This window comes from Lepidochelys kempii, chromosome 2 (genome assembly GCF_965140285.1).
Source record: "Lepidochelys kempii isolate rLepKem1 chromosome 2, rLepKem1.hap1, whole genome shotgun sequence".
In the NCBI taxonomy this organism is placed as follows: Eukaryota; Metazoa; Chordata; order Testudines; family Cheloniidae; genus Lepidochelys; species Lepidochelys kempii.
In genome coordinates this window covers 257,629,709-257,656,240 of record NC_136381.1, presented here as the reverse complement: position 1 = coordinate 257,656,240, position 26,532 = coordinate 257,629,709, and the positions used below count along the sequence as shown (strand labels likewise).

Here is a 26,532-nt window from a genome sequence, read left to right as displayed (position 1 = left end):
TTACTAAGCGCGTCTCCTGTCACGTGACGAGCGCGTAGCCTATCAACTACCAGAGCATAGCCCCACCCCTTACCCAGGCTTGAGCAGCCGCTCAGAGCGGTCGGTTCGGCACTCGTTTGATCGGGTCTGTGGTGCTGGCGGAGCGGAGGTGGCGGCCCCGGAGCCTTGAGCGACCGCCGCTCCCGGAGTGCGGCGATGGGGCTGGGCTCTAGCTCTGAGATCCCCGCCGGGGGCGCTGAGGGCTTTCATGTGCACGGGGTAAGGCTCGGGGGATCTGCCCCGGGGACCTGGGAGGGGGCCGGGATCTAGTCCCCCGGGATCTCGCACCGGGGAGGGGCCAGGGGGGACCCGGGATCTGGCCCCGGGGAGGGGCTAAGGGGGGGACTGGGACGGGACCCATCCCAAGGCGAGATCCTTGGGGGACTAGAGGAGCACGGTTCCGCCCTGGGGGTGATGGGCGGGGGGCACAGCCCCATCGAGGGGGGGGGAGATCAGCGCTGTGACACGTCCCTCCCATTGTGCAGCCCCTGGGGCAGGGGTGAAGGAGATGAGGAGCCTCCCTGGCTTCGATGGTCGGGATCTTTGGGAAATGTCCCCGCTTCACCGCCCCCGAGGCTTCAGGGTCCGACCGCCCTGCCATGCAGTGCCCTTTTGGACATACGTTCTGTATCGGGAAGGCTCAGCCCCACATTAAGGGTTCATGGGGAATAAGCCCTGCCCCTGCGGGGGGACGATGGAAATACCCCAGGCAGGTTCCACCCCAAAATGCTACTGAGCATTAAACGTTGTCAGACTTTGCATACGTGTTAAATATTTGCCATGCTGGTGTCTCCTCCTCATCTTCCAACCCTCCACCTGTTCCCTTCTTCCTCTGGAAGTGCCAGGACACAGAGGAAGAGGAAGAACAGCATGACAATCATTTAACTCAATTTTAAGGCATCAGCTGGATGTTTGTACACCTTAAATTTATTGGAGTTAAAGGAGGGGTTTGGCCTGATCTTCCTATTTAACTCTCCTGGCAAAGTTAGGACATCTTAATTGTTTTGTGAAGCACCATACACATCTGTTGCTCTACATACCGAGGGGCAGTAACATCTCCCCATTATCCTTGCAATCAACTTCAATTATAAACGGCTGGTTTTGCTTCCCTATAACTATGGATTGGAAAATAGGCTTGGCCTGAAATTTGTTGGATTTACACTGAAAGCGAAGGAGAATGTTTACGTAAATTTTGATGAATTTTTTTCAAATGGTTTCTGAGTTACAGGTAATCTTAAAAATTACCTTGATATGAGCTTTGACTTTTGTCTGGTGATTTTTAACATTACAAAGATGCATCATTCTAGACAGGAATTAATCTCTGCTCAGACCATAAGATAATACATTTGGGGAGATTGGTTTCTCCCGGCAGTCCTTAACAATTATTTTGTATGGCATGTTTCAGAGTAACAGCCGTGTTAGTCTGTATTCGCAAAAAGAAAAGGAGTACTTGTGGCACCTTAGAGACTAACCAATTTATTGTATGCATCCGATGAAGTGAGCTGTAGCTCACGAAAGCTTATGCTCAAATAAATTGGTTAGTCTCTAAGGTGCCACAAGTACTCCTTTTCTTTTTGTATGGCATGATGCTGGCACATGGGTTGTTTTGAATGTGTGTCTTGGAGCATAGATGTCAGGCTAATTTGCATAACAATGCACCTGTCTTTTAACTATTGGTATATGGCAACCTCACAATATAAGAGTTCACATATTATTGCTACATGCTTCTTTACAGTTAATCAGCTGTTCATGTGTCTCAATAAAGAAGCTGTACAGTATCAATAGGAATAGGGTACAATTTTAGGCCAGTGCATCAATTATCTGTATGTAATCTGCTTTGCCTTTGTTCTCTGCTGTGTTTATGGAGTCTGGAGAGGCCTTGGCTCCTGAAGCACATTTCTGGATGGAATAACACACGTATATTTATTCAACCCCTCCTTATATGAGGAATAACGTGATTCTTATCCTCCTAATCTCAAACGTGTTTATCATTTATTAATTGTTAACAAAGTGCTGTCCCCTGTAGAGGAGACGAAAGCAGTCCCTACACCAAGAAACAAATAGAGCAGAACTTTCAATGTTGTTTTACCATCAAGAGCAGGTAAAGAGGAGGGCTCCTTACTGTGAATAGTCTGTGTCAGTGGCGACTGGTGTGTAGAGAGTGTTATGGCACTGCCCCCAACAAAGTAGGCAAGTACACACTTTGTATTTTTTTAATTTATTTATACATGGATGTGTGTGTGTACATGTGTACATGTGAATCACCAGCGTATTTAGTGACATACACATTCTCTCATACACATTTTATCTATAGAGTGACAGCGCAAGACTAAGTATGCTGCAATTCATATTTAACAGCAGGACGTTCTTGTGGCACAGGCAGAATTCCTCACCCCAAGCTGCAGGCTATGGTGAATGTAGCACATGCTAAAATGTCCCCACGCAGGGCTGGGGATGTCTAGGCCAGTGGTTCCTATCCTGCGCCGGACTCAGCTGCTAGTCCTGGCTGGACTGGGGTTGGTGAAGGAGTGCACTTCCCTGCACGGAGGGGCCACCCCTCAGACCACCCCCCAGAAACCTTCCCTGACTCTGCACCCCCCCCCCCCTTCTTGCCCCATCACTCCTCAGCCACAGGAGGGAGGGGTCACTATGGGAAGCTGCTCCCCCATCTGCCCAAATCCTGTGGATCTGGACCCCCCATTCCTAAATACACACACCCCTGCCAGGCCCCACCTCACACCTCCAGGCCCCCCCCTTTTTGAGCCCTACCACCATGCACCAGGCCCCCTTGTACCCAGACCACCTCCTGCTGAGTCCCCCGGCACCCTAATGAGCTACAACCAGCTGCACTCAGACCCCCACCCCACCAAGCCCCACTTCCCCAGCACCCAGACCCCTTGTAGAGCCCAATCCCCCCAGACCCCCTCCTACTGAGCTCCAGTCACCTTCACCGTGACACTCCCCCGCCCCGCAGAGTCCCATTGTCCGTGTACCTGGAACCCCACACTGAGCTTCCCACACCCAGATTGCCCCACACAGAACCCTCTCACCCCACACGTAGGTCCCCCCACACTAAGCCGCTCTACACTTGGATCCTGCTGGCCTAAGCCTGCTAGCTCACATGTAGTATTCCTGGCGCAGAGGGATAGGGCCCTGGGGTGTTTCTGAGGCAGGCCTGGCCTTTGTGCTGTGTCAGGATTGGGTACAGCTTCACTACCGAGTCCATGTCCCAAGGGTGCAGGGTGATCTCCCACCTCAGTGCAACCAGTGGCCTGTGCTACCTACTGCCATGCTGGAGCCTCCACATTTATTTATTGACAAATAAAATTTGCAGAATTTTAAAATATTGTGTGCAGAATTTATATTTTTTTGGTGCAGAATTCCCTCAGGAGTAAATAATGTACACAGTCCAATCACCAGCACAGACTTCATGGCCCGGGTGCGTCTAGTGGTACAACAAAGGTAGTGAGGCAGACCCCTCCTTGGCTATAGCAGGCATGGGGGCGGGGTGGAGGTCTCATCCAATCCTGGTCTTTCTGATGGGAAAGGACCCAGATGGGACTTCACCCTCCCCTCTCCTTCCATTGGAGAGGCTTGGGCTGACTGGGAACTCCCCCAGGCCCTGGCGCTGGGCCTGGCAGAGGGCGCTCACTGGAGGGTCAGTGCAGAGGGAGCCCAGACTAGGAAGGGGAATATGGGGGCCAAAACTGCTGGTGTGGAGCTGAAGCCAGATAGTGGGCCCCCCCACAGGGAGGAGGGGATGGGAATAGGATGGGCTCTGTAGGGTGGTCCCTGCTCTTCTGGGCCTCCCCCAGCTCCTCTAATGCCTAGATCTTCCTCCCAGCTCCTCCCTGCTGATCTGATAAATCACCCCACTGGCCCCAAAGTTCACCAGCCGCCACTGGTCTGTGTACTGATGTGACTGCTACTAGCTGGACATACAGAACTTTAGCAAAAAGACAGGCATGTATTTTACAACGGCACCTTTTTGACCCATAGATATTGTAGAGTTTTGTCATTGTGACAGGCTGAACAGTGCATCTTGAAATGTGTAAATTTCCATTTACGCACTTCTGTGCACATCTTAACGTTTACTGTACTGTTAAATAGCTAGCATATGACACCAGCTGAATGGGCCTTAATTGAAAGACTCCTTATACTGTATTTACAACTGAAACCCCTCATGCCCACTTCAGCAGAAAACAAACCCTGCCATTATTGTGAAGGCTTCTAGTTCCTCTGCTGTCATGGTGGCTAAAAGTGACATACCTTGGCTAATTATTGCATATTTGTAAGGCTGGGAACTACGCTTACGAAGTTTTACTGCATAATTGTGTTGCTGCTGTTTCTGGTATATGGCTACTGACAGCACGAGCAATGAATTAGATGCCAGGTAAATGATGTAGCCACTCTACCACAGCAGCATCCACCGGAAACATCAAGAATATACATCCACCGTCAAGACGTTAAAGAGGACGATCCATAACCAGATAGCTCGCTGTTTGTTCTTGAGCACCTCAGAGGCAGGATTGGGAGCCCAAAAAGCCCCAATGGTAAAAATGTAAGTTAAACTGCCTGTGACCACAACATATCCTGTTGTAACTGATGGATCTTTTGGTTCATGTGGGTGTTCATGAGGCATGAGAGAGCTGATCCACAGAGACTAGGGAATGCAGCTCTGAGTTGTCTATCTGCCAACAAATGTGCCATCAATTCAAAATATATGTTTCTAATGGCTTGCTTTTTTTAGTGACACTTATGCCAGTAAAAGCCCTGGTGTAGACTCACTTTATCCCAGTTACATAAGGCGCTTTTATATCAGTACAGCTTATTTTGTTATACAGAACCGGAATAAGCTGTACCTTCTGAGTGGTATCACTGCATCTACTATGCTAGCAGAATTAAAGCTGAAAAACTTTTAAGTGTAGATGAGAGCAGTGGTTCTCAAACTTTTTTTTCCACAGACCACTTGAAAATTGCTGAGGGTCTCGGCAGACCACTTAATGATCTTTCCAAATGTTGTTTGTACCGTTAGCTAACTATTGTAAAGCACTTTGGATAAAAGCGCTATATAAAAAAAACCCTTAATAATAATAATATTTTTTGTTCTACAAATAAAAGCACACGACTCATATTTTAATATCAGTTGTCTTGCCTTTGTAATGCGATGGATGTGCCCTCTCTCCCACACCGCGGCAGCTCCTGAGCTGGGGCTGGGAAGGAGGGCCGTCTCTCCCCGGCAGCCGCAGCCCTGGAGCTGGGGAAATTCGCCTCTTTCTCTGGCCACTGCAGCCATGCTCATCCCAAATTCCCCCCACCCCCTCCTCTCAACACTGCCCCCTCCCACCTACTCCCTATTCCCCCCAAGGCCACCACCTCACCTTACATGTGCACCTTCTCCAGGGTCCAGGCACCTAATTAGTGGAGCCATGCCTGCGCGGCTCCACTAATTAGGTGAGTGGCCCTTCATTCACTCTCGCGTGTGGCCGCCCAGGCGTGCACCTTAGAGGGAACTATCCTTGGACCACTTGAATGGAGCTCACGGACCACAGCTTGAGAACCTCTGGACTAGAGCTAAGTTTTACCTTAAGCAGCCTGGTAGTGTTTGTTTTAGGGAGGAAATAGAGCTATCATGGTTTCACAGGCCTTCGATGTAATGTAAAGTAAGGAGGGTGGCAGTTATTTTTGTTCCAGGGGAATTGTGACCTCACAATCAACAGGGCATGTGACTTATCTGTCTGTTTACTTTTCTGTTCACTTATAAGCAATATTGGCATGGCAACCTTGATATGGCACTGCATTTTTACCTTGAACTAATCATACATCTAAGTAGAAACATTTTTTCAATCTGATGTACCTATATATTCTAGGTTTTGATGCTGTGTTTAATGTCAATTTGTGCTCTTTTGTATCCTTGTCTGAACTGCATTTTGATAAATATTCTATACCGTTTTTGGTTTATATTATACATTTGTTTTGTTCTCTCACATGTACAGCTGTTGAAAATCAACACGCTGTGACTTCTTTCATGCTTTCATTAATATAGCTTACAGCAATTCATTAACTTCTGTGGGTCAGAACTTATAAGCACTTATGTATCCATGATAATCTCTTTATCCATAAAAGCGGCAAAGAGTCCTGTGGCACCTTATAGGCTAACAGACGTCTGTTAGTCTATAAGGTGCCACAGGACTCTTTGCCGCTTTTACAGATCCAGACTAACACGGCTACCCCTCTGATCTTTATCCATATGTTTCTAATCTAAAGCTGAATGAACATGACCTAATGACTTTCTTACTTTTTAATACGCACAAGCTATTAATTGCAAAAAAACTACTGAACATCAACTTATTCTGTGAAGTGTTCAGTGACCATGTACCACTCGTTCCCGTTTGCGGCACTTCTGTATACTGTACTGTTAGCCCTTAAAGGGCCTGCTCTTGGTATCTGTAGAGGCTGGAGGAGTGGCTCTTAGGTGCTGATCCTGCAACCTGCTCCATGCAGACAAACCCCTGTTGAGAGCTCCCTTGCCTTCAGTGGGTCCCTGCATGGATCCAGTTGCAGAATCAGGGCCTTAGTTTGTAAGTTTCTTAGGGCAGGGTTTCTGTCATTTGTATGACATGTTACCCAACTGGAAAGCACCACAGACAGCTAACAGTACTTAAACATATTGATGTCGGTTATGCAGTTCTTAACATGTAGTTGTCCTAAGCACTGAGTGAGTGGAGATATCAATACTACAACAAGATTATTTCATTCATAGATGTTAAGACCAAAAGGAATGTAGATCCTCTTGTCTGACCTGCTCAACACAAGCTAAAGAACTGGATTCATTTAGTAGTGTGTACACCACTGTATTCAGCACTTTGTTAACCATTTCACAGCAAACAGCAGATACACCAGGTACTTTCCAGCACTGGATAATGTTTCCTGAATGCACCTGGTACTATCTTCTCATTCCCTTGGTTTAAAGCAGAGGTGGGCAAACTATGGCCCCAGGGGCCGCATCTGGCCCTTCAGACACTCTAATATTGCCCCTGAGCTCCAGCTAGGGAGTGGGGTCAAGGGTTTGCCCCGCTCTAGCCAGGGTGTGGGGTCAGGGGCTTGCCCCACTCTGCACATGCCGGGGTTCCGCTCGGCTCCCAGAAGCAAAAGCTCGTGTCCCCCACCCCCACACACCTACATGTAGGGGCAGCCAGGGGGACTCCACACACTGTCCCTGCAGCTCCCATTAGCTGGCAACCACAGCCAATGGGAGCTGATGGGGCAGCACCTGCAGATGGGGCAGCGCGCACAGCCGCCTGGCTGCGCCTCCACATAGGAGCTGGAGGGAGGACATGCCGTTGCTTCTGGGAGCTGCTTGAGATAAGTGCCGCCCGGAGCCTACATCCTTGACCTCCTCCTACACCACTGCCCCAGTCCTGATCCCGCTCCCGCCCTCCAAACCCCTCGGTCCCAGCCCAGAGTACCCTCCTGTACCCCCAACCCCTCATTCCCAGCCCCACCCCAGAGCCCGCACCCCCAGTCGAAGCCTGCACCCCCTCCCACACCCCGACCCCCAATTTCGTGAGCATTCATGGCCCGCCATACAATTTTCGTATCCAGACGTGGCCCTCGGGCCAAAAAGTTTGCCCACCCCTGGATTAAAGTGTGCACCGTAGAAGAATGCTGGCCAGAATATACCTGCACTTTGTCAGCTGCAATGCCATTAAAGTTGCAGAAAATACAATGTTTCAGTTTCACCTGCTGAAGTTTAATTGACACCTGTTGTCTAGTAGGACTATTCCACAGATGGCCCATATGGGTGTCATGGCTCAAACAATTGAGGAAAGGGAATTCAAATTTCTGAGAACGCTTCCAAGGTCTCTTAAGTGGTGTCCCACATTTGGTTCAATCCTGAATGTATTTATTCGTGAATCCAGTATTTATAACACTGTCACTTGGTGATATTTATTGTAGATTTTTCTTATTGTAATTTAAAATATGTAATTTTGCAGGTTCAAGAAAACTCTCCCGCTCAGCAGGCCGGGTTGGAACCTTTCTTTGACTTTATCATCACAATAGGACATACCAGGCTAGTAAGTGGCTAAAGACAAGTTATTTTCAAAGAAGAAATTAATTGTTTTATTTTAATTTTGTGCTCTTGAAAGGTGCTGGCCTATTTGGCTCTGGGAGATTGATGCTATCTTTAGGCTGAATGGCAGCCATGCAAGCTTCCCTACACTTTCTTGCCAGTGTGCCAAAACCCTGACCCAGAGGGATCAGCTGTGGGTGAAGTTATTTTGTGATCTGAAGGCTCATTCCATCCTTGGCCTTCATGCTTAGCGTGCCAACTGATGCAAATAGGTTTGCTTTTCACAGTGTGGACACATGTCCATGGGAAGCTAGATTGAGACCATCCAGCTCATTTCTTCTGAATTCATTAGTGTCTTCTGTAACACTGATGTGAATATCTCATACACCCTGAATCGCAGGGTGAAAATATTGTAAGAAATCTATGATCACCTTGGACTTCCCACTTCCCTCCAGGCTACATATTTTATGGCTGCCTGAAACTTGATGTCAGCAATAGGGATAGAACCTAAAAACTCCTGTTTTGAAAGAACAGATCTCTGTTGCCTTTTCTAACAGAGTGGTTTTGAGGTGCACCGTAGTGATAGGTGTGAAATCTTTCTTGCACTGGGAAGTAAATGAATGTGCTGATGCTGGAGGAGTTATCACTGTTCCTCCACTGAGCAATCCTCACTCGAGCAGAAGAGAAACCAACGAAAATGTTTGTGTATTTTTGCTAGAGTTGCGAACAGGAGAGGAACTGGGTGGTTTTGCCTGAATTATTTTGTCATGCTGTTTTTTATAGAAACCTCTATTTTTCCTAGTGACTGTCAGAAGAACTACATGAGGCAAACCCAGGCCTTAGTTAAGGCCTGATCAAACTCCTGTTGAAATCAGGGGACCCTTTCCTTTGACTTTAATGGGACTTGGATCAGGCTGTCAGATATTTCTAAAACAATGAAGAAAAATAACTTCTCAGGAGAGCCTCCTACTCTTGTTCCCTTCCCTATTTTATAGGACTCTGGCTCCATGGTGTGCGTATTTGGTGTCTATTGAGTCCTTCCACCCTGGGGTCTTTTTGAGATAGAGTTGTGGTTCATTGTACTATAAGTCCCATAAGTCACTAATGCTAACTGCCTCTGTAGTAAACTGTTTAACAAAGTCCCTACATTGTAAACCTGAGCCTACATAAAAGTTAAAATAACATTTAAAAATCTTCCCCATGTGACATTCTAGCTGTCCCCTTGGATCCTTGGATTGCATAGACAATCCAGGAAGTTTTTGGAAAGCGTAGGGGACAATTTCCTGGCGCAAGTGCTAGAGGAGCCAACTAGGGGGGGTGCTTTTCTTGACCTGCTGCTCACAAACCGGGTAGAATTAGTGGGGGAAGCAAAAGTGGATGGGAATCTGGGAGGCAGTGACCATGAGTTGGTTGAGTTCAGGATCCTGACGCAGGGAACAAAGGTAAGCAGCAGGATACGGACCCTGGACTTCAGGAAAGCAGACTTCGACTCCCTCAGGGAACAGATGGCCAGGATCCCCTGGGGGACTAACTTGAAGGGGAAAGGAGTCCAGGAGAGCTGGCTGTATTTCAAGGAATCCCTGTTGAGGTTACAGGGACAAACCATCCCGATGAGTCGAAAGAATAGTAAATATGGCAGGCGACCAACTTGGCTTAATGGTGAAATCCTAGCGGATCTTAAACATAAAAAAGAAGCTTACAAGAAGTGGAAGGTTGGACATATGACCAGGGAAGAGTATAAAAATATTGCTCGGGCATGTAGGAATGTTATCAGGAGGGCCAAATCGCACCTGGAGCTGCAGCTAGCCAGAGATGTCAAGAGTAACAAGAAGGGTTTCTTCAGGTATGTTGGCAACAAGAAGAAAGCCAAGGAATGTGTGGGCCCCTTACTGAATGAGGGAGGCAACCTAGTGACAGAGGATGTGGAAAAAGCTAATGTACTCAATGCTTTTTTTGCCTCTGTTTTCACTAACAAGGTCAGCTCTCAGACTGCTGCGCTGGGCATCACAAAATGCGGAAGAGATGGCCAGCCCTCTGTGGAGATAGAGGCGGTTAGGGACTATTTAGAAAAGCTGGACATGCACAAGTCCATGGGGCCGGACGAGTTGCATCCGAGAGTGCTGAAGGAATTGGCGGCTGTGATTGCAGAGCCACTGGCCATTATCTTTGAAAACTCGTGGCGAACCGGGGAAGTCCCGGATGACTGGAAAAAGGCTAATGTAGTGCCAATCTTTAAAAAAGGGAAGAAGGAAGATCCTGGGAACTACAGGCCAGTCAGCCTCACCTCAGTTCCTGGAAAAATCATGGAGCAGGTCCTCAAAGAATCAATCCTGAAGCACTTGCATGAGAGGAAAGTGATCAGGAACAGCCAGCATGGATTCACCAAGGGAAGGTCATGCCTGACTAATCTAATCGCCTTCTATGATGAGATTACTGGTTCTGTGGATGAAGGGAAAGCAGTGGATGTATTGTTTCTTGACTTTAGCAAAGCTTTTGACACGGTCTCCCATAGTATTCTTGTCACCAAGTTAAGGAAGTATGGGCTGGATGAATGCACTATAAGGTGGGTAGAAAGCTGGCTAGATTGTCGGGCTCAACGGGTAGTGATCAATGGCTCCATGTCTAGTTGGCAGCCGGTATCAAGTGGAGTGCCCCAAGGGTCGGTCCTGGGGCCGGTTTTATTCAATATCTTCATAAATGATCTGGAGGATGGTGTGGATTGCACTCTCAGCAAATTTGCAGATGATACTAAACTGGGAGGAGTGGTAGATACGCTGGAGGGGAGGGATAGGATACAGAAGGACCTAGACCAATTGGAAGATTGGGCCAAAAGGAATCTGATGAGGTTCAATAAGGATAAGTGCAGGGTCCTGCACTTAGGACGGAAGAACCCAATGCACAGCTACAGACTAGGGACCGAATGGCTAGGCAGCAGTTCTGCGGGAAAGGACCTAGGGGTGACAGTGGACGAGAAGCTGGATATGAGTCAGCAGTGTGCCCTTGTTGCCAAGAAGGCCAATGGCATTTTGGGATGTATAAGTAGGGGCATAGCGAGCAGATCGAGGGACGTGATCGTTCCCCTCTATTCGACATTGGTGAGGCCTCATCTGGAGTACTGTGTCCAGTTTTGGGCCCCACACTTCAAGAAGGATGTGGATAAATTGGAGAGAGTCCAGCGAAGGGCAACAAAAATGATTAGGGGACTGGAACACATGAGTTATGAGGAGAGGCTGAGGGAGCTGGGATTGTTTAGCCTGCAGAAGAGAAGAATGAGGGGGGATTTGATAGCTGCTTTCAACTACCTGAAAGGGGGTTCCAAAGAGGATGGCTCTAGACTGTTCTCAATGGTAGCAGATGACAGAACGAGGAGTAATGGTCTCAAGTTGCAGTGGGGGAGGTTTAGATTGGATATTAGGAAAAACTTTTTCACTAAGAGGGTGGTGAAACACTGGAATGCGTTACCTAGGGAGGTGGTAGAATCTCCTTCCTTAGAGGTTTTTAAGGTCAGGCTTGACAAAGCCCTGGCTGGGATGATTTAACTGGGAATTGGTCCTGCTTTGAGCAGGGGGTTGGACTAGATGACCTTCTGGGGTCCCTTCCAACCCTGATATTCTATGATTCTATGATTCTATGATCCTGTGTCGTCCAACTTCTATGCCTCTTGACTCCCTGAAGGACTGATAGAGTATCCTCTGGCATTTCCTCTAGCGTTTTTCTGGCACGAGATGAAAGTCCCGGTTTTTAGGTTGTTAGAACTCGACACTTGTTTGAACAAATGTAAACACTTGGTTACATATGAACATGAAAATGAATCATTAACAAGTGGGAAGCTGCCATGTGGCCAGTCTCATGCAGGGAGTGCAGTTCCTGTTTGAATGCCTGAGGAAAGAGGAGACTTTCAAAGCTGTGGTGGGGACAATTCTATTTTTAAAATCAGTTTTACCATTAAAATCAACAAATAAGTTTAAATAAATCCCTCACAATTTTGAAGATCCTTTGCTTTCTTGTATTCAGATAGAAGCTGAGGGGTTTTTTAAGTCTGTCTTACCTATATCAGACTGGATCTTCTATTGGAAACTGTCAGTACAATGGCTGTTTCCAGTGAGGGGCAAGTACTGCATTAACCATGTGGAAATAGTGAAATTGTGGTAGATATTTCTAAAAACTGTTCTTAAAAAGCCCATCTGTTGTTCTATAGTAAACATTTAGCTAAGTTATAACTAGTCACTACTAATTTGTTTTAAGAATTCTACTTTAAGACTTGCAAAATGGTTGCATTAGTGAGGTAAAGAAAAAGATCAAGGTCACCATATAAAGTATTGCTATTTATTGTAATGTAGACATAGTTCAGAACTAGTATAATTGACCAAAATTGTTATAACAGCATTATAAAAGAAGGGGGTGGCGGGAGTGATACTGATGGATGTGAGTAGTGAATAACCTTACCCAGGATTAGAATCGGTTACACTAGTTCATGCATCCAAACAAAGTAGTGCTGATGGAGTTGTTATGGAGGGTAGAAGTTAGGTCCCCACCTTTGTTGGTTCTAGATATTGAAAATCTGCCTCTTCATTGATGTTTTTGCATTCCAGATCCAGCTACACACTGTCAGAAACAAATCTTTCCTTTCCTGTGTTTCACAGAATAAAGAAAACACCATGTTGAAAGATCTGCTGAAGGCAAATGCCGAGAAGGCAGTGAAGCTGGAGGTGTACAACATCAAAGCGATGAAAGTGCGCGAGGTGGAGGTGATCCCTAGCAACATGTGGGGAGGACAAGGGCTTCTCGGAGCCAGTGTGAGGTTCTGCACTTTCCAAGGAGCCAATGAACACGTGTGGCATGTTCTGGTGAGCAAGAGAAACATCTGTGTACTCAGGCTGTGTGCTTTAGCTTAGTAAAAATGGTTACTAACCTGTTCTGTCACTTGTCCTTCAAGATGTGTTGTGCATGTCCCTTCCACGTCAGGTGTGTGCACGCCCAGAGCACCAGTGTAGGCCAGCACGGGTACACTGGGCACACACGTGCTTGAAGTGGCATGGATATGTGCACTCATTTGAAAAACTTACTTTATGAAAACAATTCAGCATATAAACTTGGTACCTTAATGCAGCAGTTCCCAGATGCTATTAATGTTTGAAGTACCTCATGCATATTTCTCCTTTTTGTGCATATTTATTTGAGGCCTTAATAGACTTAAGTATTTATGGACTCAGAATAAAATAAGTTTTTTGAATTTGGCTGGTGGAGTTTTGCCTGGGGGAGTTAGAAGAGAAGGGAATCTGGTTGGGAAAATCTTGGTGGGAAGGTTAGAGGACGTGATATTTAAAGCAGGGTGGGAATTTTTCAACTAAACTGGTTTTCATCAGAAAATGCTGATTTGAAACTGGAACATGCCAGCTTTAAGAGACATGGATTCAAGTCCTTGCTGTGCCTGCTTCGGAACGAACGCACGAACGTGCGCGCTCACACGCCCCTTTTCCCCAGGTGGAAAAATTTATGTCTCCATTTTGTCCTGATGCAGAAGTTTCATGAGACATAAAAACCGTTTCCTGCATGGGGGTGGGGATTAACTTGTGCACCAGGCAGCTCCAATTCGTAATCTCATAGAAGATTAGGATTGGAAGAGACCTCAGGAGGTCATCTAGTCCAACCTCCTGCTCAAAGCAGGACCAACTCACCCTTGTTGCCAGTGCCCTTCCCGTTTCCTCTGAGCCAGGGGACTACTCCCACTGCAACCCCCTTGCCTCTGGAGAGTCTTTCTCACAGGACTCTTCCTGCCTCGGCCCCTGGACTCACAACTCTTTCCTCTTGATTAAGGGATTCCTCAGCCCTTTCATGGGTCTGTGCCATGATTTAAGCAGGTTTCGCCAGCCCAGACCACCAGAATCCAAGTTCTTGCTCCATTCTCTTTCACACAATGCACAATTAACTTGTGGAACTCATTGCCATGAGATGTTGTGATGGACAAAAGTGTAACTGGGTTCAAAAAAGTCCTCCATAAAATTACCTAGTACAGGTCCATTAATGGCTATTAGGATGGTCAGGGATGCAACCCCATGCTTCCAGGTGACCCTAAATCTGTTTGCTAGAAGACAGGGGTGGATCACTCTTAACTGCCCTGTGTGTACACTCTCCCTGAAACTCTTGTACTGGCTACTGTCAGAAGGCAGGATACTAGGCTAGATGGACCATTGGTCTGACCCAGTATAGCAATTCTTATGTTCTGATTCCATGGAGCCTCCCTTGATCCTTGGACTCACACACTTCTTCTCCTTGGTTCCAGGGCTCCTCAGCCCTCCTTCCTGGGGCTGGGCTGTAATTCAGGCAGGCTTCCCCAGCCCACCAGTCTCTGTTCTAGTTTACACCGCAGGGAACCTCTCTCCTGACTTGATACTCCCCTGTAATTCCCTTTCCAGTCTGTCTTTGTTTCCTGGGAGTCACCTATCAGCTGGATTTTATCCTTTTAAGGAGGTAGCTACCTGATTAACACCAGCTAGCCTACTGCTCCATTGAATTCCTGTTTCCTTAAAGGGGCCATGCTATAGAACACAGATTGGTCAGCTCTAGGTCCCAGAGCCTCTTAAAGGAGAGACACTGTAAGAGGGCAGTCTATCAGTTCCTACAAGTTCATGTACCACAGTTTAAAGAACCTTTGCCTTAAAGCTTTCTGCAAGACACTGACATAGTCCGTTTCCCTCCTCACATCAATGGAGTTAATTTCCTGATGGCAAATCCCTGGAATTGCTTTAAAGCAGTGATATCATTTCTCATTTACTTTCAGATAAAACGTGCCACTTTGATTTCTAGGGGCCTAGTGAATGCTTGTTCTGATAAATGTTAGGAGCTTCTTCATGAGCATTCTCTGGATGGGAATGTGAGTGTCATTGTCAACCTGAAAGATGCAGTAAAATATGCTCACGACCATACGACTATCGTTAGGAGAGTGAAGCCTCGAGATGATGGAGTTGCCAATTAGTGTCTTAGTACTCCCGATACATGGAGCATTTAATTTACTGTTCATTTTTGCATGCCAAAGCAGTAACACCATTGAAGTCAGCTAAGAGAAGAACAGGAACTGTCCTAAGGATTTGCCTATGCAAATATAATTTTTCAGTAAAGGGACTTCTTTTGAGCTCGGGATCACGAATGTAGGCAGTTATTAATGTCTTAGCCCAAGATCCTCTTTCTGGATGCTGAACTTTATTGGCAGGTAAAGAATTCCTGGCAAAGTAAATGCATTCCAGTTGGATTGGTCTCTTTAGCTTGACTGATCTTCATTAAAATAATATGGAGATGGAAGAGCACAGAAAAGCTTTATTTTTAAAGTAAATGTTAATATTGGTTTAGGGAGTAGGCCAAAAGAGACTGGGAAGGGTCCCCAGCAAAAGCTAGTTTCATCTCATAATCTTTGACTTCTCTTGGTGAGATGTCTGTTGAGGGTTAGCAAGAGATTGCACTTGGATTAAAACAAGGATTGGGTTGTGAACTGGTGAAATTTAAGTTTGGTCTTTATTTATGAATCTTGAGTACTCAGGAGTACAAAGAACTACTCAAATGCAGCGTTCTCAGATATTTTTCTAATCTAAACACAAATCATTTTACCTTGCATTTTTCTTGAGTTAAATTTTTCACTCTCTAATTGTTGGACAGTTTATTCAGCTGTGAATGCAGGTGACCTGAATCATTCCTTTACAGGACGTAGAACCCGCTTCCCCTGCAGCTCTAGCTGGTCTGCAGCCCCACACGGACTACATTGTTGGATCAGATCAGATACTTCAGGAGGTAGAACATAGTTTTCCTTTTTTTTTTATTTAACTATTGCAGTTTTTTGTGTATGCTGTGAAGTATGAATTGTAACTGCTTTAATTGGGTATACATCCCCCAAATTTACGTAGCTCCGGGAGGAGGCAATGATAGCCACCTCTTTATGACCAACTTAGTCATTACCTCTTTATACCAGACAATGAAATTAGCTGCCTTTCAAGATCAAATGTCACCAGCAATTTAGTAGTCGTCTTTAATCCTTTGGAGTAGTGAATGTGATCGTTCTCTTCGTTGAAAGCTGCTTATATCTGTAAAGTGGGGAGCTGGGATAAAATAACATATTTTAAGGGCTAACACACTATCTTTGTTTGATCAGTCAGAGGATTTCTTCTCACTGATTGAATCCCATGAGGGGAAGCCATTGAAGCTGATGGTGTATAACACGGAAACCGATTCCTGCCGAGAGGTATTCGTCACTCCCAATGGAGCCTGGGGTGGAGAAGGAAGGTATTGATTTGTGATTAGTCTTTGCCTGATTATAGGGTATGTTTTGTAAATAAATTCTTCTGTAAAATAACATCACCAGTTATTATAGCTTTCCACTTTTCAGTTGAGTCTTATTTTCCTCAACATTCTCACATAAAATTTCTCTGCTCTGAGGTTTTAAATAATGGAGAGCAGCTGTGGAGTGTGAATTTGGCATAATGTAGGTCTAATCCTGCTCCCATAGAAGCCAATGATAAAATTCCCATTGACTTCAGTAGTAGCAGGAGTGGACCCTTTATGCCCTGCAATAGTGTCTCTCATTTGGAATTAATTTGGGGTTTTTCCTGCATTTTGTAAGGATGGTGTAAATGAAGCTCTTGAAGTTTTTGAGTCACACAAGGCTAAAGCTGAACTGCGAAATACTTCATGGCCTCAGTATTGCTACAGTTAGGTTTGGTCTACACTACATAGTAATTTGGGTATAACTATATCGCCCCGGTTGGTGTGAAAAATCCACATCCTGAGGGACACAGTTATACCAACCGTAACCCCCTGAGTAGACAGTGCTATGTTGGCGGGAGAGCATCTCCCGCTGACATAGCTACTGCCTCTTGCAGAGGTGGAGTTATTAATCCGACAGGAGACCTCTCTCCCATCTGCTCAGAGTGTCTTTGTTACCCGGGGTTCTTTCAACCCAAAGCTCTTGGTAACATTTACTCTGTGCGAGGTGGTGTCAGAAAATAAATCAGGGGAGACATGGCTGTCCGACTGATAGATGGCTGGCACAAACAGGACAACACAAGAGTGCCTTCACTTAAAGCTAAACTTTACTTAGTTTCAAGCACTTACACAAAACACCCCAACCCTTGATAATTACCAAAGCTGAGCGTGGCTCTCAAGTGACACAGCGGTAGACTTCCGTCTGCCAAATCTTCCATCTGCTGATGGGGACTGCAAGATGTATCCAGAAGGAGAGTCCAAAAAGAATCCAACTACCTCAAACTTTTCCCCTTATTTATACATTAGTAATAGAATGACACGTCCCTTAAAGAAAACTTGTTAAGTAAGCAGTTTCAATGGTCAAGCAAGAGGTTCCTTCTGATTATCGATTAACCAGGTGTGGGTTTTTCCAGAGTTTGCAGCCTTGAGGCCCCAATATATGTTCCTGGGGCACATCCTGCTCTTCTAAATAGCATGTATCAGCAATTTCAACACAGTTCTTATCAGGAAGGACGAGGGGTCAAGCTGCCCTTTCTGTGGCACCCAAAGACCCCCTCCCCTCCTGCCTTGGTTAAGCTAAGCCTGCTGACTTGGCCAATCTACAGCCTGCTGACTTGGCTGCTTTTAGAAATAAGCCATAGTGGTTTCAGGCACTTTACTGGTTTGCAGACATCTCCCCGTACATCTTCACCAGATGTGCTACAACAGTGCAGCTGCGCCAATGTAAGTTTGTAGTGTGGATCTGGCCTTAATCATGACTACAATTCCTGCAATGCCATATTTCTTCCCATAGGTCAAGAAAACTAAATTTCTACCAGGCTTCTGCTTAGAGATTCCTAACTTAAAACACTTACAGAGTTAGCTGCAGAAAAGTACACTATAGTCTGTCAGGTTTCTTGTACTTTGCTTTTGTTGTGCAGTTTAGGATGTGGTATTGGATATGGCTATTTGCATAGAATTCCAACACAGCCTGTTATGCCAAAGAAGCAGCAAGAGGAAATCAAACCACCTTCACCTTTGCCGTCGGAAGACAGATCCCCTGTGCCATCTACAAATGGCTACATAGAGGTATGTAAGAAATTTGTTCATATCTGCAGGGTACCTTTTGAGGTTATTTTGGGGTTTTTATGAATGTCTAACAGGTGAGGTTCCATGAGCTAAGGGCTTGAGTAAAAGTGGGCTTGGTGAAGGCCAAGCCAAATGAGAGGTGATACTGCTAGAATGGGGGATATGACAACAGAGGAGATTTCATCGAGCTGTGCCTTTTATCACTCAAGATTGCAAGCTGAGATCCTCTTGGATTCACCGTACTATGAATACTTCATGTTTCATCTGCAGTTGGTGAAGAGGTTGCGAGCTTTCTTTATGGGTATAAACATAACCAGTTATCCATCTAACTGAGGCTAATGTGCTTCACATGGGTCTACCCCTGAAGACCATTCTGTCAGAAATTTCAGCCCACTTAGCAATGCTTCTTGTGTGCTACATATTATACCTGTTCTCCAGAGAATACACTGGCTTCCAGTTGGTTTCTAAACGCACTCCAAGGTGCTGATCATGATTATTTAATGCCCTTTATGGTTTTGGGGCATGTTGGAACCCATCTCTCTCCTCTTTTATCACTCAGCAGTTAGAGCTGCTGGGATGCTCAAGCTGGCACCCCCTGAATTTGTATTTTTGGGAACAGCGGGGCAGAGCATTCACAGTGACAAGCCTTTGTCAGATTGACCAGAGATGGTATGAACGGGATACTTATCTGTTATTTTAGGCTCCATTGTTGGCACCTAATTCCCAAAGGGACAGCTCTGAAGAAGTTATGAACTTGGATGAATCCACAGGTCAAGAAATGAATATGTATTCAATGGAAAACGCACTTCTCCCTCCTCCTCCCCCTCCTGTCCAGAGAGTTATGGATCCAGGTAAGCACTTCAGTTATTCATCTTCAGAACATACAGTTAAATTTGTGATTGCAGTTTAATTCTCACTTCCCCTAGCCACCAGTCCACCATTTTTTATTTAAATATAGAATAAGTGTGGCTTTTGATGTTCTTACTCGAAATCTGGCAGAACTTTAACACTCAGGTGTTGATTATGGGCCTGATCCAAAATCCACTGAAATCAATGGGAGTTTCTGCATTAACTTCAGTGGACTTTGGAGCAAGCCCTATATCAGAATGGTATCTTCTGTGAATTCTTTCTTGGTGCTCTAATAGCTCTATTGCTTGCAATTACTGGGGCGGGGGGGAGAGGTGGGGGAGAGAGGTATGGAGGGAAGAAATCCACTGATTCCAGGAATTTGGGTATCATTTTTCTTGATGGTCTAGAGTTTCATACTGTGTTTAAAGCAACACTGTTGATTCCTCCTTCAGGTTTTCTAGATGAGTCTGGTGTTTCATTTCCTGAAATTGTTGACTTAACGAAAATGCCTAACTTACCTTCCTCTGCCCCCTTCAACATGTCAGCTGCAGAATCTTTAGCGGGGACTGAAAGTTTAATACCTAATGATGGAACTACTACTTACTTTGGTGAGTTTGTTTAACGTTGTTAGCCTGTTGGCTTGGTATTGGTGACAACTCAGTTGATTGTGGGGTTCATGACTGAACTACAGAGTCATGCTTTTGGGGATGTGTTGTATATTATTCATAGGAAAACCTCCTGCTAGTTGAAAAATCATACAGAAAGCACAGCTAAAATGAGACGGAGGTAGAATTAGGATTTAAAAGGCAAGGAAAATGGTAGCCAAGAATGAATGGGTTAGCTAAAGCTAATGGATTCCAAATTTGATAAGGCCAATGTCATAAGGTTTTTTATTTTTGTTTTTTAATATCCGGAATATGGTTTGCTCTTTGAGATATTTATGTGCAGAATGTGGTAAATGTGAGGATCCCCATTCAAGCGCTTAGGTCCTCCAGATGCAAGAATGAACATACAGATCTTGTAAATTTTGCTGCAAGGAGATTTTCATACTATGCAGCCCAGTTTTCACAGAGCTGGAAAACTGATGTTTTAGCAAGGCTGCTGTCTATTTATAATAGAAAATGTAACTCAAAATATTCAGGAGTATTTCACTTTTTATTTTAAAGGAAAATTTCTTTGTAGGAAGACACTGTTCCCTTTTTTAAGGTGGGGGGGAACATTCCAAGAATAAAGACAATATTTTAGCTTACAAAAACAAAATTGGGCCCTTTGTAGTGAGGCTGAAATGTCAAAAAAGTAAACTAAAATATTTAATTTAGCTCGTCTTCTAATCCTAAAATATTGAGATGTACTTTCTGAGTGTCTGAATTTCAGAAATACGAGCATTCTCAGCTCACTTGTCTTTCATGGGAGTTGTGGGTGCTAAACATCTGAACACAAAAAGCTGTTGATTTGTAAAGGATGATGATAAAGCTTTAGAAGAATCATTAAGCAATCCTTGTATATTACCTTGGTGCCGAGGAGTTCTAGTCATAGATCAGGAACCCACTGTATTGCTCTGTATTAGAGTAGTCCGTCAGCTGCATCGCACCCAAGCTTATGCTATAGAAATACAGCCACACAATTAGTCTCTGCTAGGTGTCTGACAAGTTTTGGTTTGTTTGTTTAACTTACTCTTTTATTTTCTCAGAGCATGCCACGGCTTCAGTCTCTGCAGATCTAACCACGTACGCTGAGGGCTCAGTTACACAGTCAGACCATTTAATTCCTTCACTGTCCCCTTTACCATCCTTTGCTCTTCCTAATGATATTTCTTCAAAGTCAACACTAAGAACAGATTCTGATTCTCAAGAAACTGAACTACTTGAGAGCTCACCACCCACTAACCCATTGAAACTTGACAGCGATGAAAAGACACATGAACTGAAAGAAGCTATACAAGACTAGCACTAAAAGGACACTTCCTTATGTCGTCAATCTGCAGTCTGCCATATGCTGTCATGCTACATCTCAAATGTTGACTTTTTGATCTCTAGAGATAATTACAATTATTCTATTTTGTTAGCATAGGCAATGCTGTAAGAGTATACAGGTCCCGTACGCAGCACTTGTTCTCTTGTTATCTCTTCTCAGCATTGTTTGATAGATGGAACTTATTTAAATGTTATGCAAACTCAGATTAGTCTATTGATCATGCATCTATTTGTCTATTCAATTTTTAAAAATTGATATTTTTTTGAAAGATCTGCTGGAGATTGGAAAAACTCACTAATTTTTCTTCTATTAACAAGCATTATTACAATTTGTTTTTAATTTGTTGATCCAAAGGCATAATTGCCTTATGTAAAGATTAAGCTACATTTTAATGACTATTTCCCTGGTATCTTTTACAGTGTTTAAGAAAAATGCTAGTCATAATTTTGACTTCCCGGAAAACAATTTTTACATCTTGACCCAATTTTCCTGAACACGTACAAACGTATTTGTAGATCATGTAGTTCCAAAATAAACTGTTTTATACAGACTTCTTAATTAACATGAAAGTAATGCAAACTTTATATATTGGAACTGACTAAGTGTTCCACTGCCTTTCATTTAGGGAGTCAATGGGAGTAAATTTACTGGTTGCCATAAAGTTATTTTTGCAGGAAATAGTGCACATTAGATAGTGCAACATATACTGGGTGATACAGAACTGCAAGTGGCTGTGATTGGCATTCAATAGATTGTTCATTGGTCTGGATCGTGGTCTTTTACAAAGAACTTTTTTAAATGAAGTTGTAAGGGAAATGTTTTTGTGGAGTTAAAAATTAACTAAGTTGATTTCTGTTTAATCAGACTATGGTTTTAAGATGAAGCATGTGGTTTGATTCTGGGATGACTAAAATTTTAAATGAATATTCTGTTAGAGGTAATGGGCTGACAGTGAATAGCCTTGGTACTGGTTTTTATTAATCTATTGTGTATTTTCCCATTTCTTAACGATTTTAGATATAAATCTATAGGTTTAAAACAGTGGAATAGAATATGTAGTGTAATGATCTGTACTGCTTTTATAGATTTGTTTTGTTTTCAAACACTTCCTATATTTTTAAACACTTATTTTACTTTATGAATATTTGCTATTACTGTTCAGCCAATTGTCAAGCTACCAGCATGGGATCCTTCTCATTACTTAGGTGGCAACTCCTTTGACGTTTTTAAGTACAATGCAGTGGTTCCAGTCTTCTTCTCATACAGGTGTTGATCAGGAATAACTTCACTGTGGTCATTTATGCTGATGTAAATCCAATATATATGAAGAGAATGAGGTCCAGTGAGGTCTAAAATGCATCCTAGTTGGAAAACGGTTTGTAGCAATGGAAAATGTTAACTGGCATTTTTCCACCATCCTACATAAGATATTGTATATTTCATAGGCTTCAGTATATTTAGGATAATGTCTTTGAGCCAGGCTGTCTTAGTCAGATGGCTTTGTCTGTAGTCCTCACATGTAGTAATCAGGATTTAGAAGAGTGTTGTAGATGAAGCCACAACACAAGGAGGCAGATTCTGAGCTGGTGTGGGTTGTCATAGCCACAATGGAGCTATGACAGCTTGCATCAGCTGAAGGTCTTCTGCAAGGTCCCTTAGATCACTGTGCAATTTCTTATTAAACTCTTGTTTGACAGGACATATGGTATCTGTATAAACAGGATGGCCAACATATTTTTACCCTTTATAGAGAAGAATATATCAAGCATTAAGTACAGGGGATTTGCAATTAAAATGATTGCAGTTACAGTTTGAGATGATAGTAATTTGTTTCTCACTACATTATATTAGCAGAATACTGTATGTGCAAAGTGAAAGCTCACATGAGTGAATATTCAATGTTCATAAAGAAGAGATCATACAACTTAAGCTACTGGTCAATTTATTTTTCTTGTTCAGTCCTTCTGTTTTCAGAGCATGGTGAAAGAACTAGCCACCCTTATGTAAAGGAGGATCTAGTTAGGCAAGCATCATATTCTCATTAACAGGTTGTAGTTTTTTTTTGTTTTGTTTTTTTAAGCTAATGGCAGTTCAGCTAAAGGAGTGGTGGGGATTTAAGGTCCTTCACAAACCTGGAGCTACTGTTTAGCACCCAGATATAGAAAGAGGCCCCTTTTTAAGAATTCCAAAACAGAACAGGAAATATCAACCCCAATCTTAAATTTCAAATGTAACAGTAATAAATAGCTTAGCTACTTATATGGTGTTTTGGGTGTTCACAGCATTTAACATTAGCTAACCTAGGATTGGTTGAAAAACAGAATTTAAACTTTTTGTGATCATAGAATCATAGAATATCAGGGTTGGAAGGGACCTCAGGAGGTCATCTAGTCCAACCCCCTGCTCAAAGCAGGACCAATCCCCAATTAAATCATCCCAGCCAGGGCTTTGTCAAGCCTGACCTTAAAAACTTCTAAGGAAGGAGATTCCACCACCTCCCTGGGCAACGCATTCCAGTGTTTCACCACCCTCTTAGTGAAAAAGTTTTTCCTAATATCCAATCTAAACCTCCCCCACTGCAACTTGATAATTACAAAGATCTTGTCATTCTTCTCATTTTTGATGAAAAATTATCTAAAATGTGAATTTTGAAAATTTCTGACCTACTCCAAACTTTTCTTTGACTGTAGAGGACTGTAGCCCCTAGCATTCTGAATGACTGATTATCTTAGCCCCTGCCTCAGGCACTTCATCTGTAAGAATTTGTGGGTTGAAGCTACATTCACTGTTTGTAAAGCACTTATGCTGAAAGATCTGATGTGAAGTCTTGTTTTTGTGATTTCCTTATAACAGGTAAGCTGTGAATTATGTTCTTGAGAACAGCTGAACACCATTTAGACTGCTAACATTCGTGCAAGATAAATTAAATTGATATTTGTGAATATGACTTCAAAATTTTAACTCTTCCAGCATAGAAGAATTTAATTTGAGAAACAAGAACCTAAGTTCCTCTGACCTTAATACTTGGAAACTTCCTTAAGGCACACAAAGATGGAAGCATGGCTTAGCAGTCTAAGTATCAAGTTTGAAAAATACTATATTGTTGCTCTATCAAGTCCCAAGAGCACGTGGTCTGTCAGATAGAAGATGTGTCCGCCTGGCTAATACAAATGCTGGAGCTAGTAGGATGTGCTAGCTGGGGGCGTCTCTAGTGCTCTTTTCTGTAACAGTAGAAGAGTTCCTTGCCAAACATTTACTCATCCCACTGCCCTGCCTGGCAGGATTACCATGCTGAAAAACACCTGGACAGGACTTGACATAGAATCATAGGGTTAGAAGGGACCACAAGGGTTGTCTAGCCTAACCCTCTGCCAAGATGCAGGATTTGTTATGTCTAAGCCATCCAAGACAGCTGGCTATCCAGCCTCTTTTTGAAAACCTCCAGTGAAGGAGCTTCCATAACCTCCCTAGGCAGTCTGTTCCATTGTCCTACTGTTCTTACAGTTAGATTAAATCTCAGAAAAAACTTCCTAAATCTGCTATTGTATCTTGTCCTGTCCTCTGTGGCAAAAGAGAACATTTTTTCTCCATCTTTCTTATGGCAGCCTTTCAAGTATTTGAAGACCGATATCATGCCCCCTTAACCTCCTCTTTTTCAAACTAAACATATCCAGTTCCTTCAGCCTTTTCTCATATGGTTCACATTCCATCCCTTTGATCATCTTGTTGTTCATCTCTGGATTCTTTCCAGTTTCTCTACATCCTTCCTATACAGTGGTGACCAAAATTGAACACAGTACTTCGGCTGAAGTCTAACCAGCGCCAAGTAGAACAGTACTATCACCTCCTCTGACTTGCATGCTCTACCTCTGTTAATGCAACTCAAAATTACATTTGCTTTTTTTGCAATAGCATCGGATAATTGACTCATGTTGAGGCTGTGATCCACCACAACTCCCAGATCCTTCTCAGCAGTGCTGCTGCCAAGCCAGTTATCCCCCATTCTGTATTTGTGCATTTGGTTTTTCCTCCCTAAGTTTAGCACCTTTGTCATAAATATAAAGGGAAGGGTAAACACCTTTAAATCCCTCCTGGCTAGAGGAAAAACCCTTTCACTTGTAAAGGGTTAAGAAGCTAGGATAACCTTGCTGGCACCTGACCAAAATGACCAATGAGGAGACAAGATACTTTCAAAGCTGGGGGGGGACAAGAAACAAACGTTCTCTCTGTCTGTGTGATGCTCTTGCCGGGAACAGAAAAGGAATGGAGTCTTAGAACTTAGTAAGTAATCTAGCTAGATATGCATTAGATTTCTGTTTTGTTTAAATGGCTGGTAAAATAGCTGTGCTGAATGGAATGTATATTCCTGTTTTTGTGTCTTTTTGTAACTTAAGGTTTTGCCTAGAGGGATTCTCTATGTTTTGAATCTGATTACCCTGTAAGGTATTTACCATCCTGATTTTACAGAGGTGATTCTTTTATTTCAATTAAAATTCTTCTTTTAAGAACCTGATTGCTTTTTCATTGTTCTTAAAAAGAAAAGGAGTACTTGTGGCACCTTAGAGACTAACCAATTTATTTGAGCATAAGCTTTTGTGTGAGCTGTAGCTCACGAAAGCTTATGCTCAAATAAATTGGTTAGTCTCTAAGGTGTCACAAGTACTCCTTTTCTTTTTGCGAATACAGACTAACATGGCTGTTTCTCTGAAACCTGTCATTGTTCTTAAGATCCAAGGGTTTGAGTCTGTGTTCACTTCAATGCAAATTGGTAAGGATTTTTATCAAGCCTTCCCCAGGAAAGGGGATGTAGGGTTTGGGAGGATTTTGGGGGGAAAGACACTTCCAAGCGAGCTCTTTCCCTGTTATATATTTGTTAGATGCTTGGTGGTGGCAGCAATAAAGTCCAAAGGCAAAAGGTAAAATAGTTTGTACCTTAGGGAAGTTTTAACCTAAGCTGGTAAAAATAAGCTTAGGGGGCTTTTCATACAGGTCCCCACATCTGTACCCTAGAGTTCAGAGTGGGGAAGGAACCTTGACAACCTTACATTTGTCTTTGTTGAATTTCACTTTGTTGTCTATAGCCCAGTTCTCCAATTTATCTTTGAATTTTCATTGTATCCTCCAAAGTGTTTGCAAACACCCCCCACCCCAGCTTTGTGTCATTTGCAGATTTGATCGGTATGCGCTCTCTTCCTACATACATATCATTAATAAAGATGTTAAATAATACCAGACCCAGAACAGACCCCTGTAGAATCGCACTTGAGACCCCTTTCCAATCTGACGTCATTCCATTAATAGTTACACTGTGTGCAGTTGTTTAACCAATTATGTTTCCACATTTGTGAAATGTCTGGGGAAACCACAGAATCCAAATATATAGTGTGAGATGTAACCAAAACACCTCTTTTATTGTACTCCATTACTACTTGCCCAGACTACATGTCATTAGGACGGAAGAATCCAATGCACCGCTACAGACTAGGGACCGAATGGCTTGGCAGCAGTTCTGCGGAGAAGGATCTGGGGTGACAGTGGACGAGAAGCTGGATATGAGT

General features: G+C 43.7%; 1 protein-coding gene across 1 annotated transcript; it reads left to right on the top strand.

The window, feature by feature from the left end:
• Positions 1-96: 96 nt before the first annotated feature.
• GORASP1 (golgi reassembly stacking protein 1) lies at positions 97-25,482 on the top strand. Its single transcript, XM_073334675.2, has 9 exons — positions 97-258; positions 8,037-8,117; positions 12,757-12,960; positions 15,809-15,895; positions 16,254-16,384; positions 18,004-18,151; positions 18,852-19,002; positions 19,453-19,608; positions 20,691-25,482. Exons 1-9 carry the CDS (start codon positions 196-198, stop codon positions 20,945-20,947), a joined length of 1,278 nt encoding a protein of 425 aa, XP_073190776.1. The 5' UTR covers positions 97-195; the 3' UTR covers positions 20,948-25,482.
• The last annotated feature ends 1,050 nt before the right edge of the window (positions 25,483-26,532 follow it).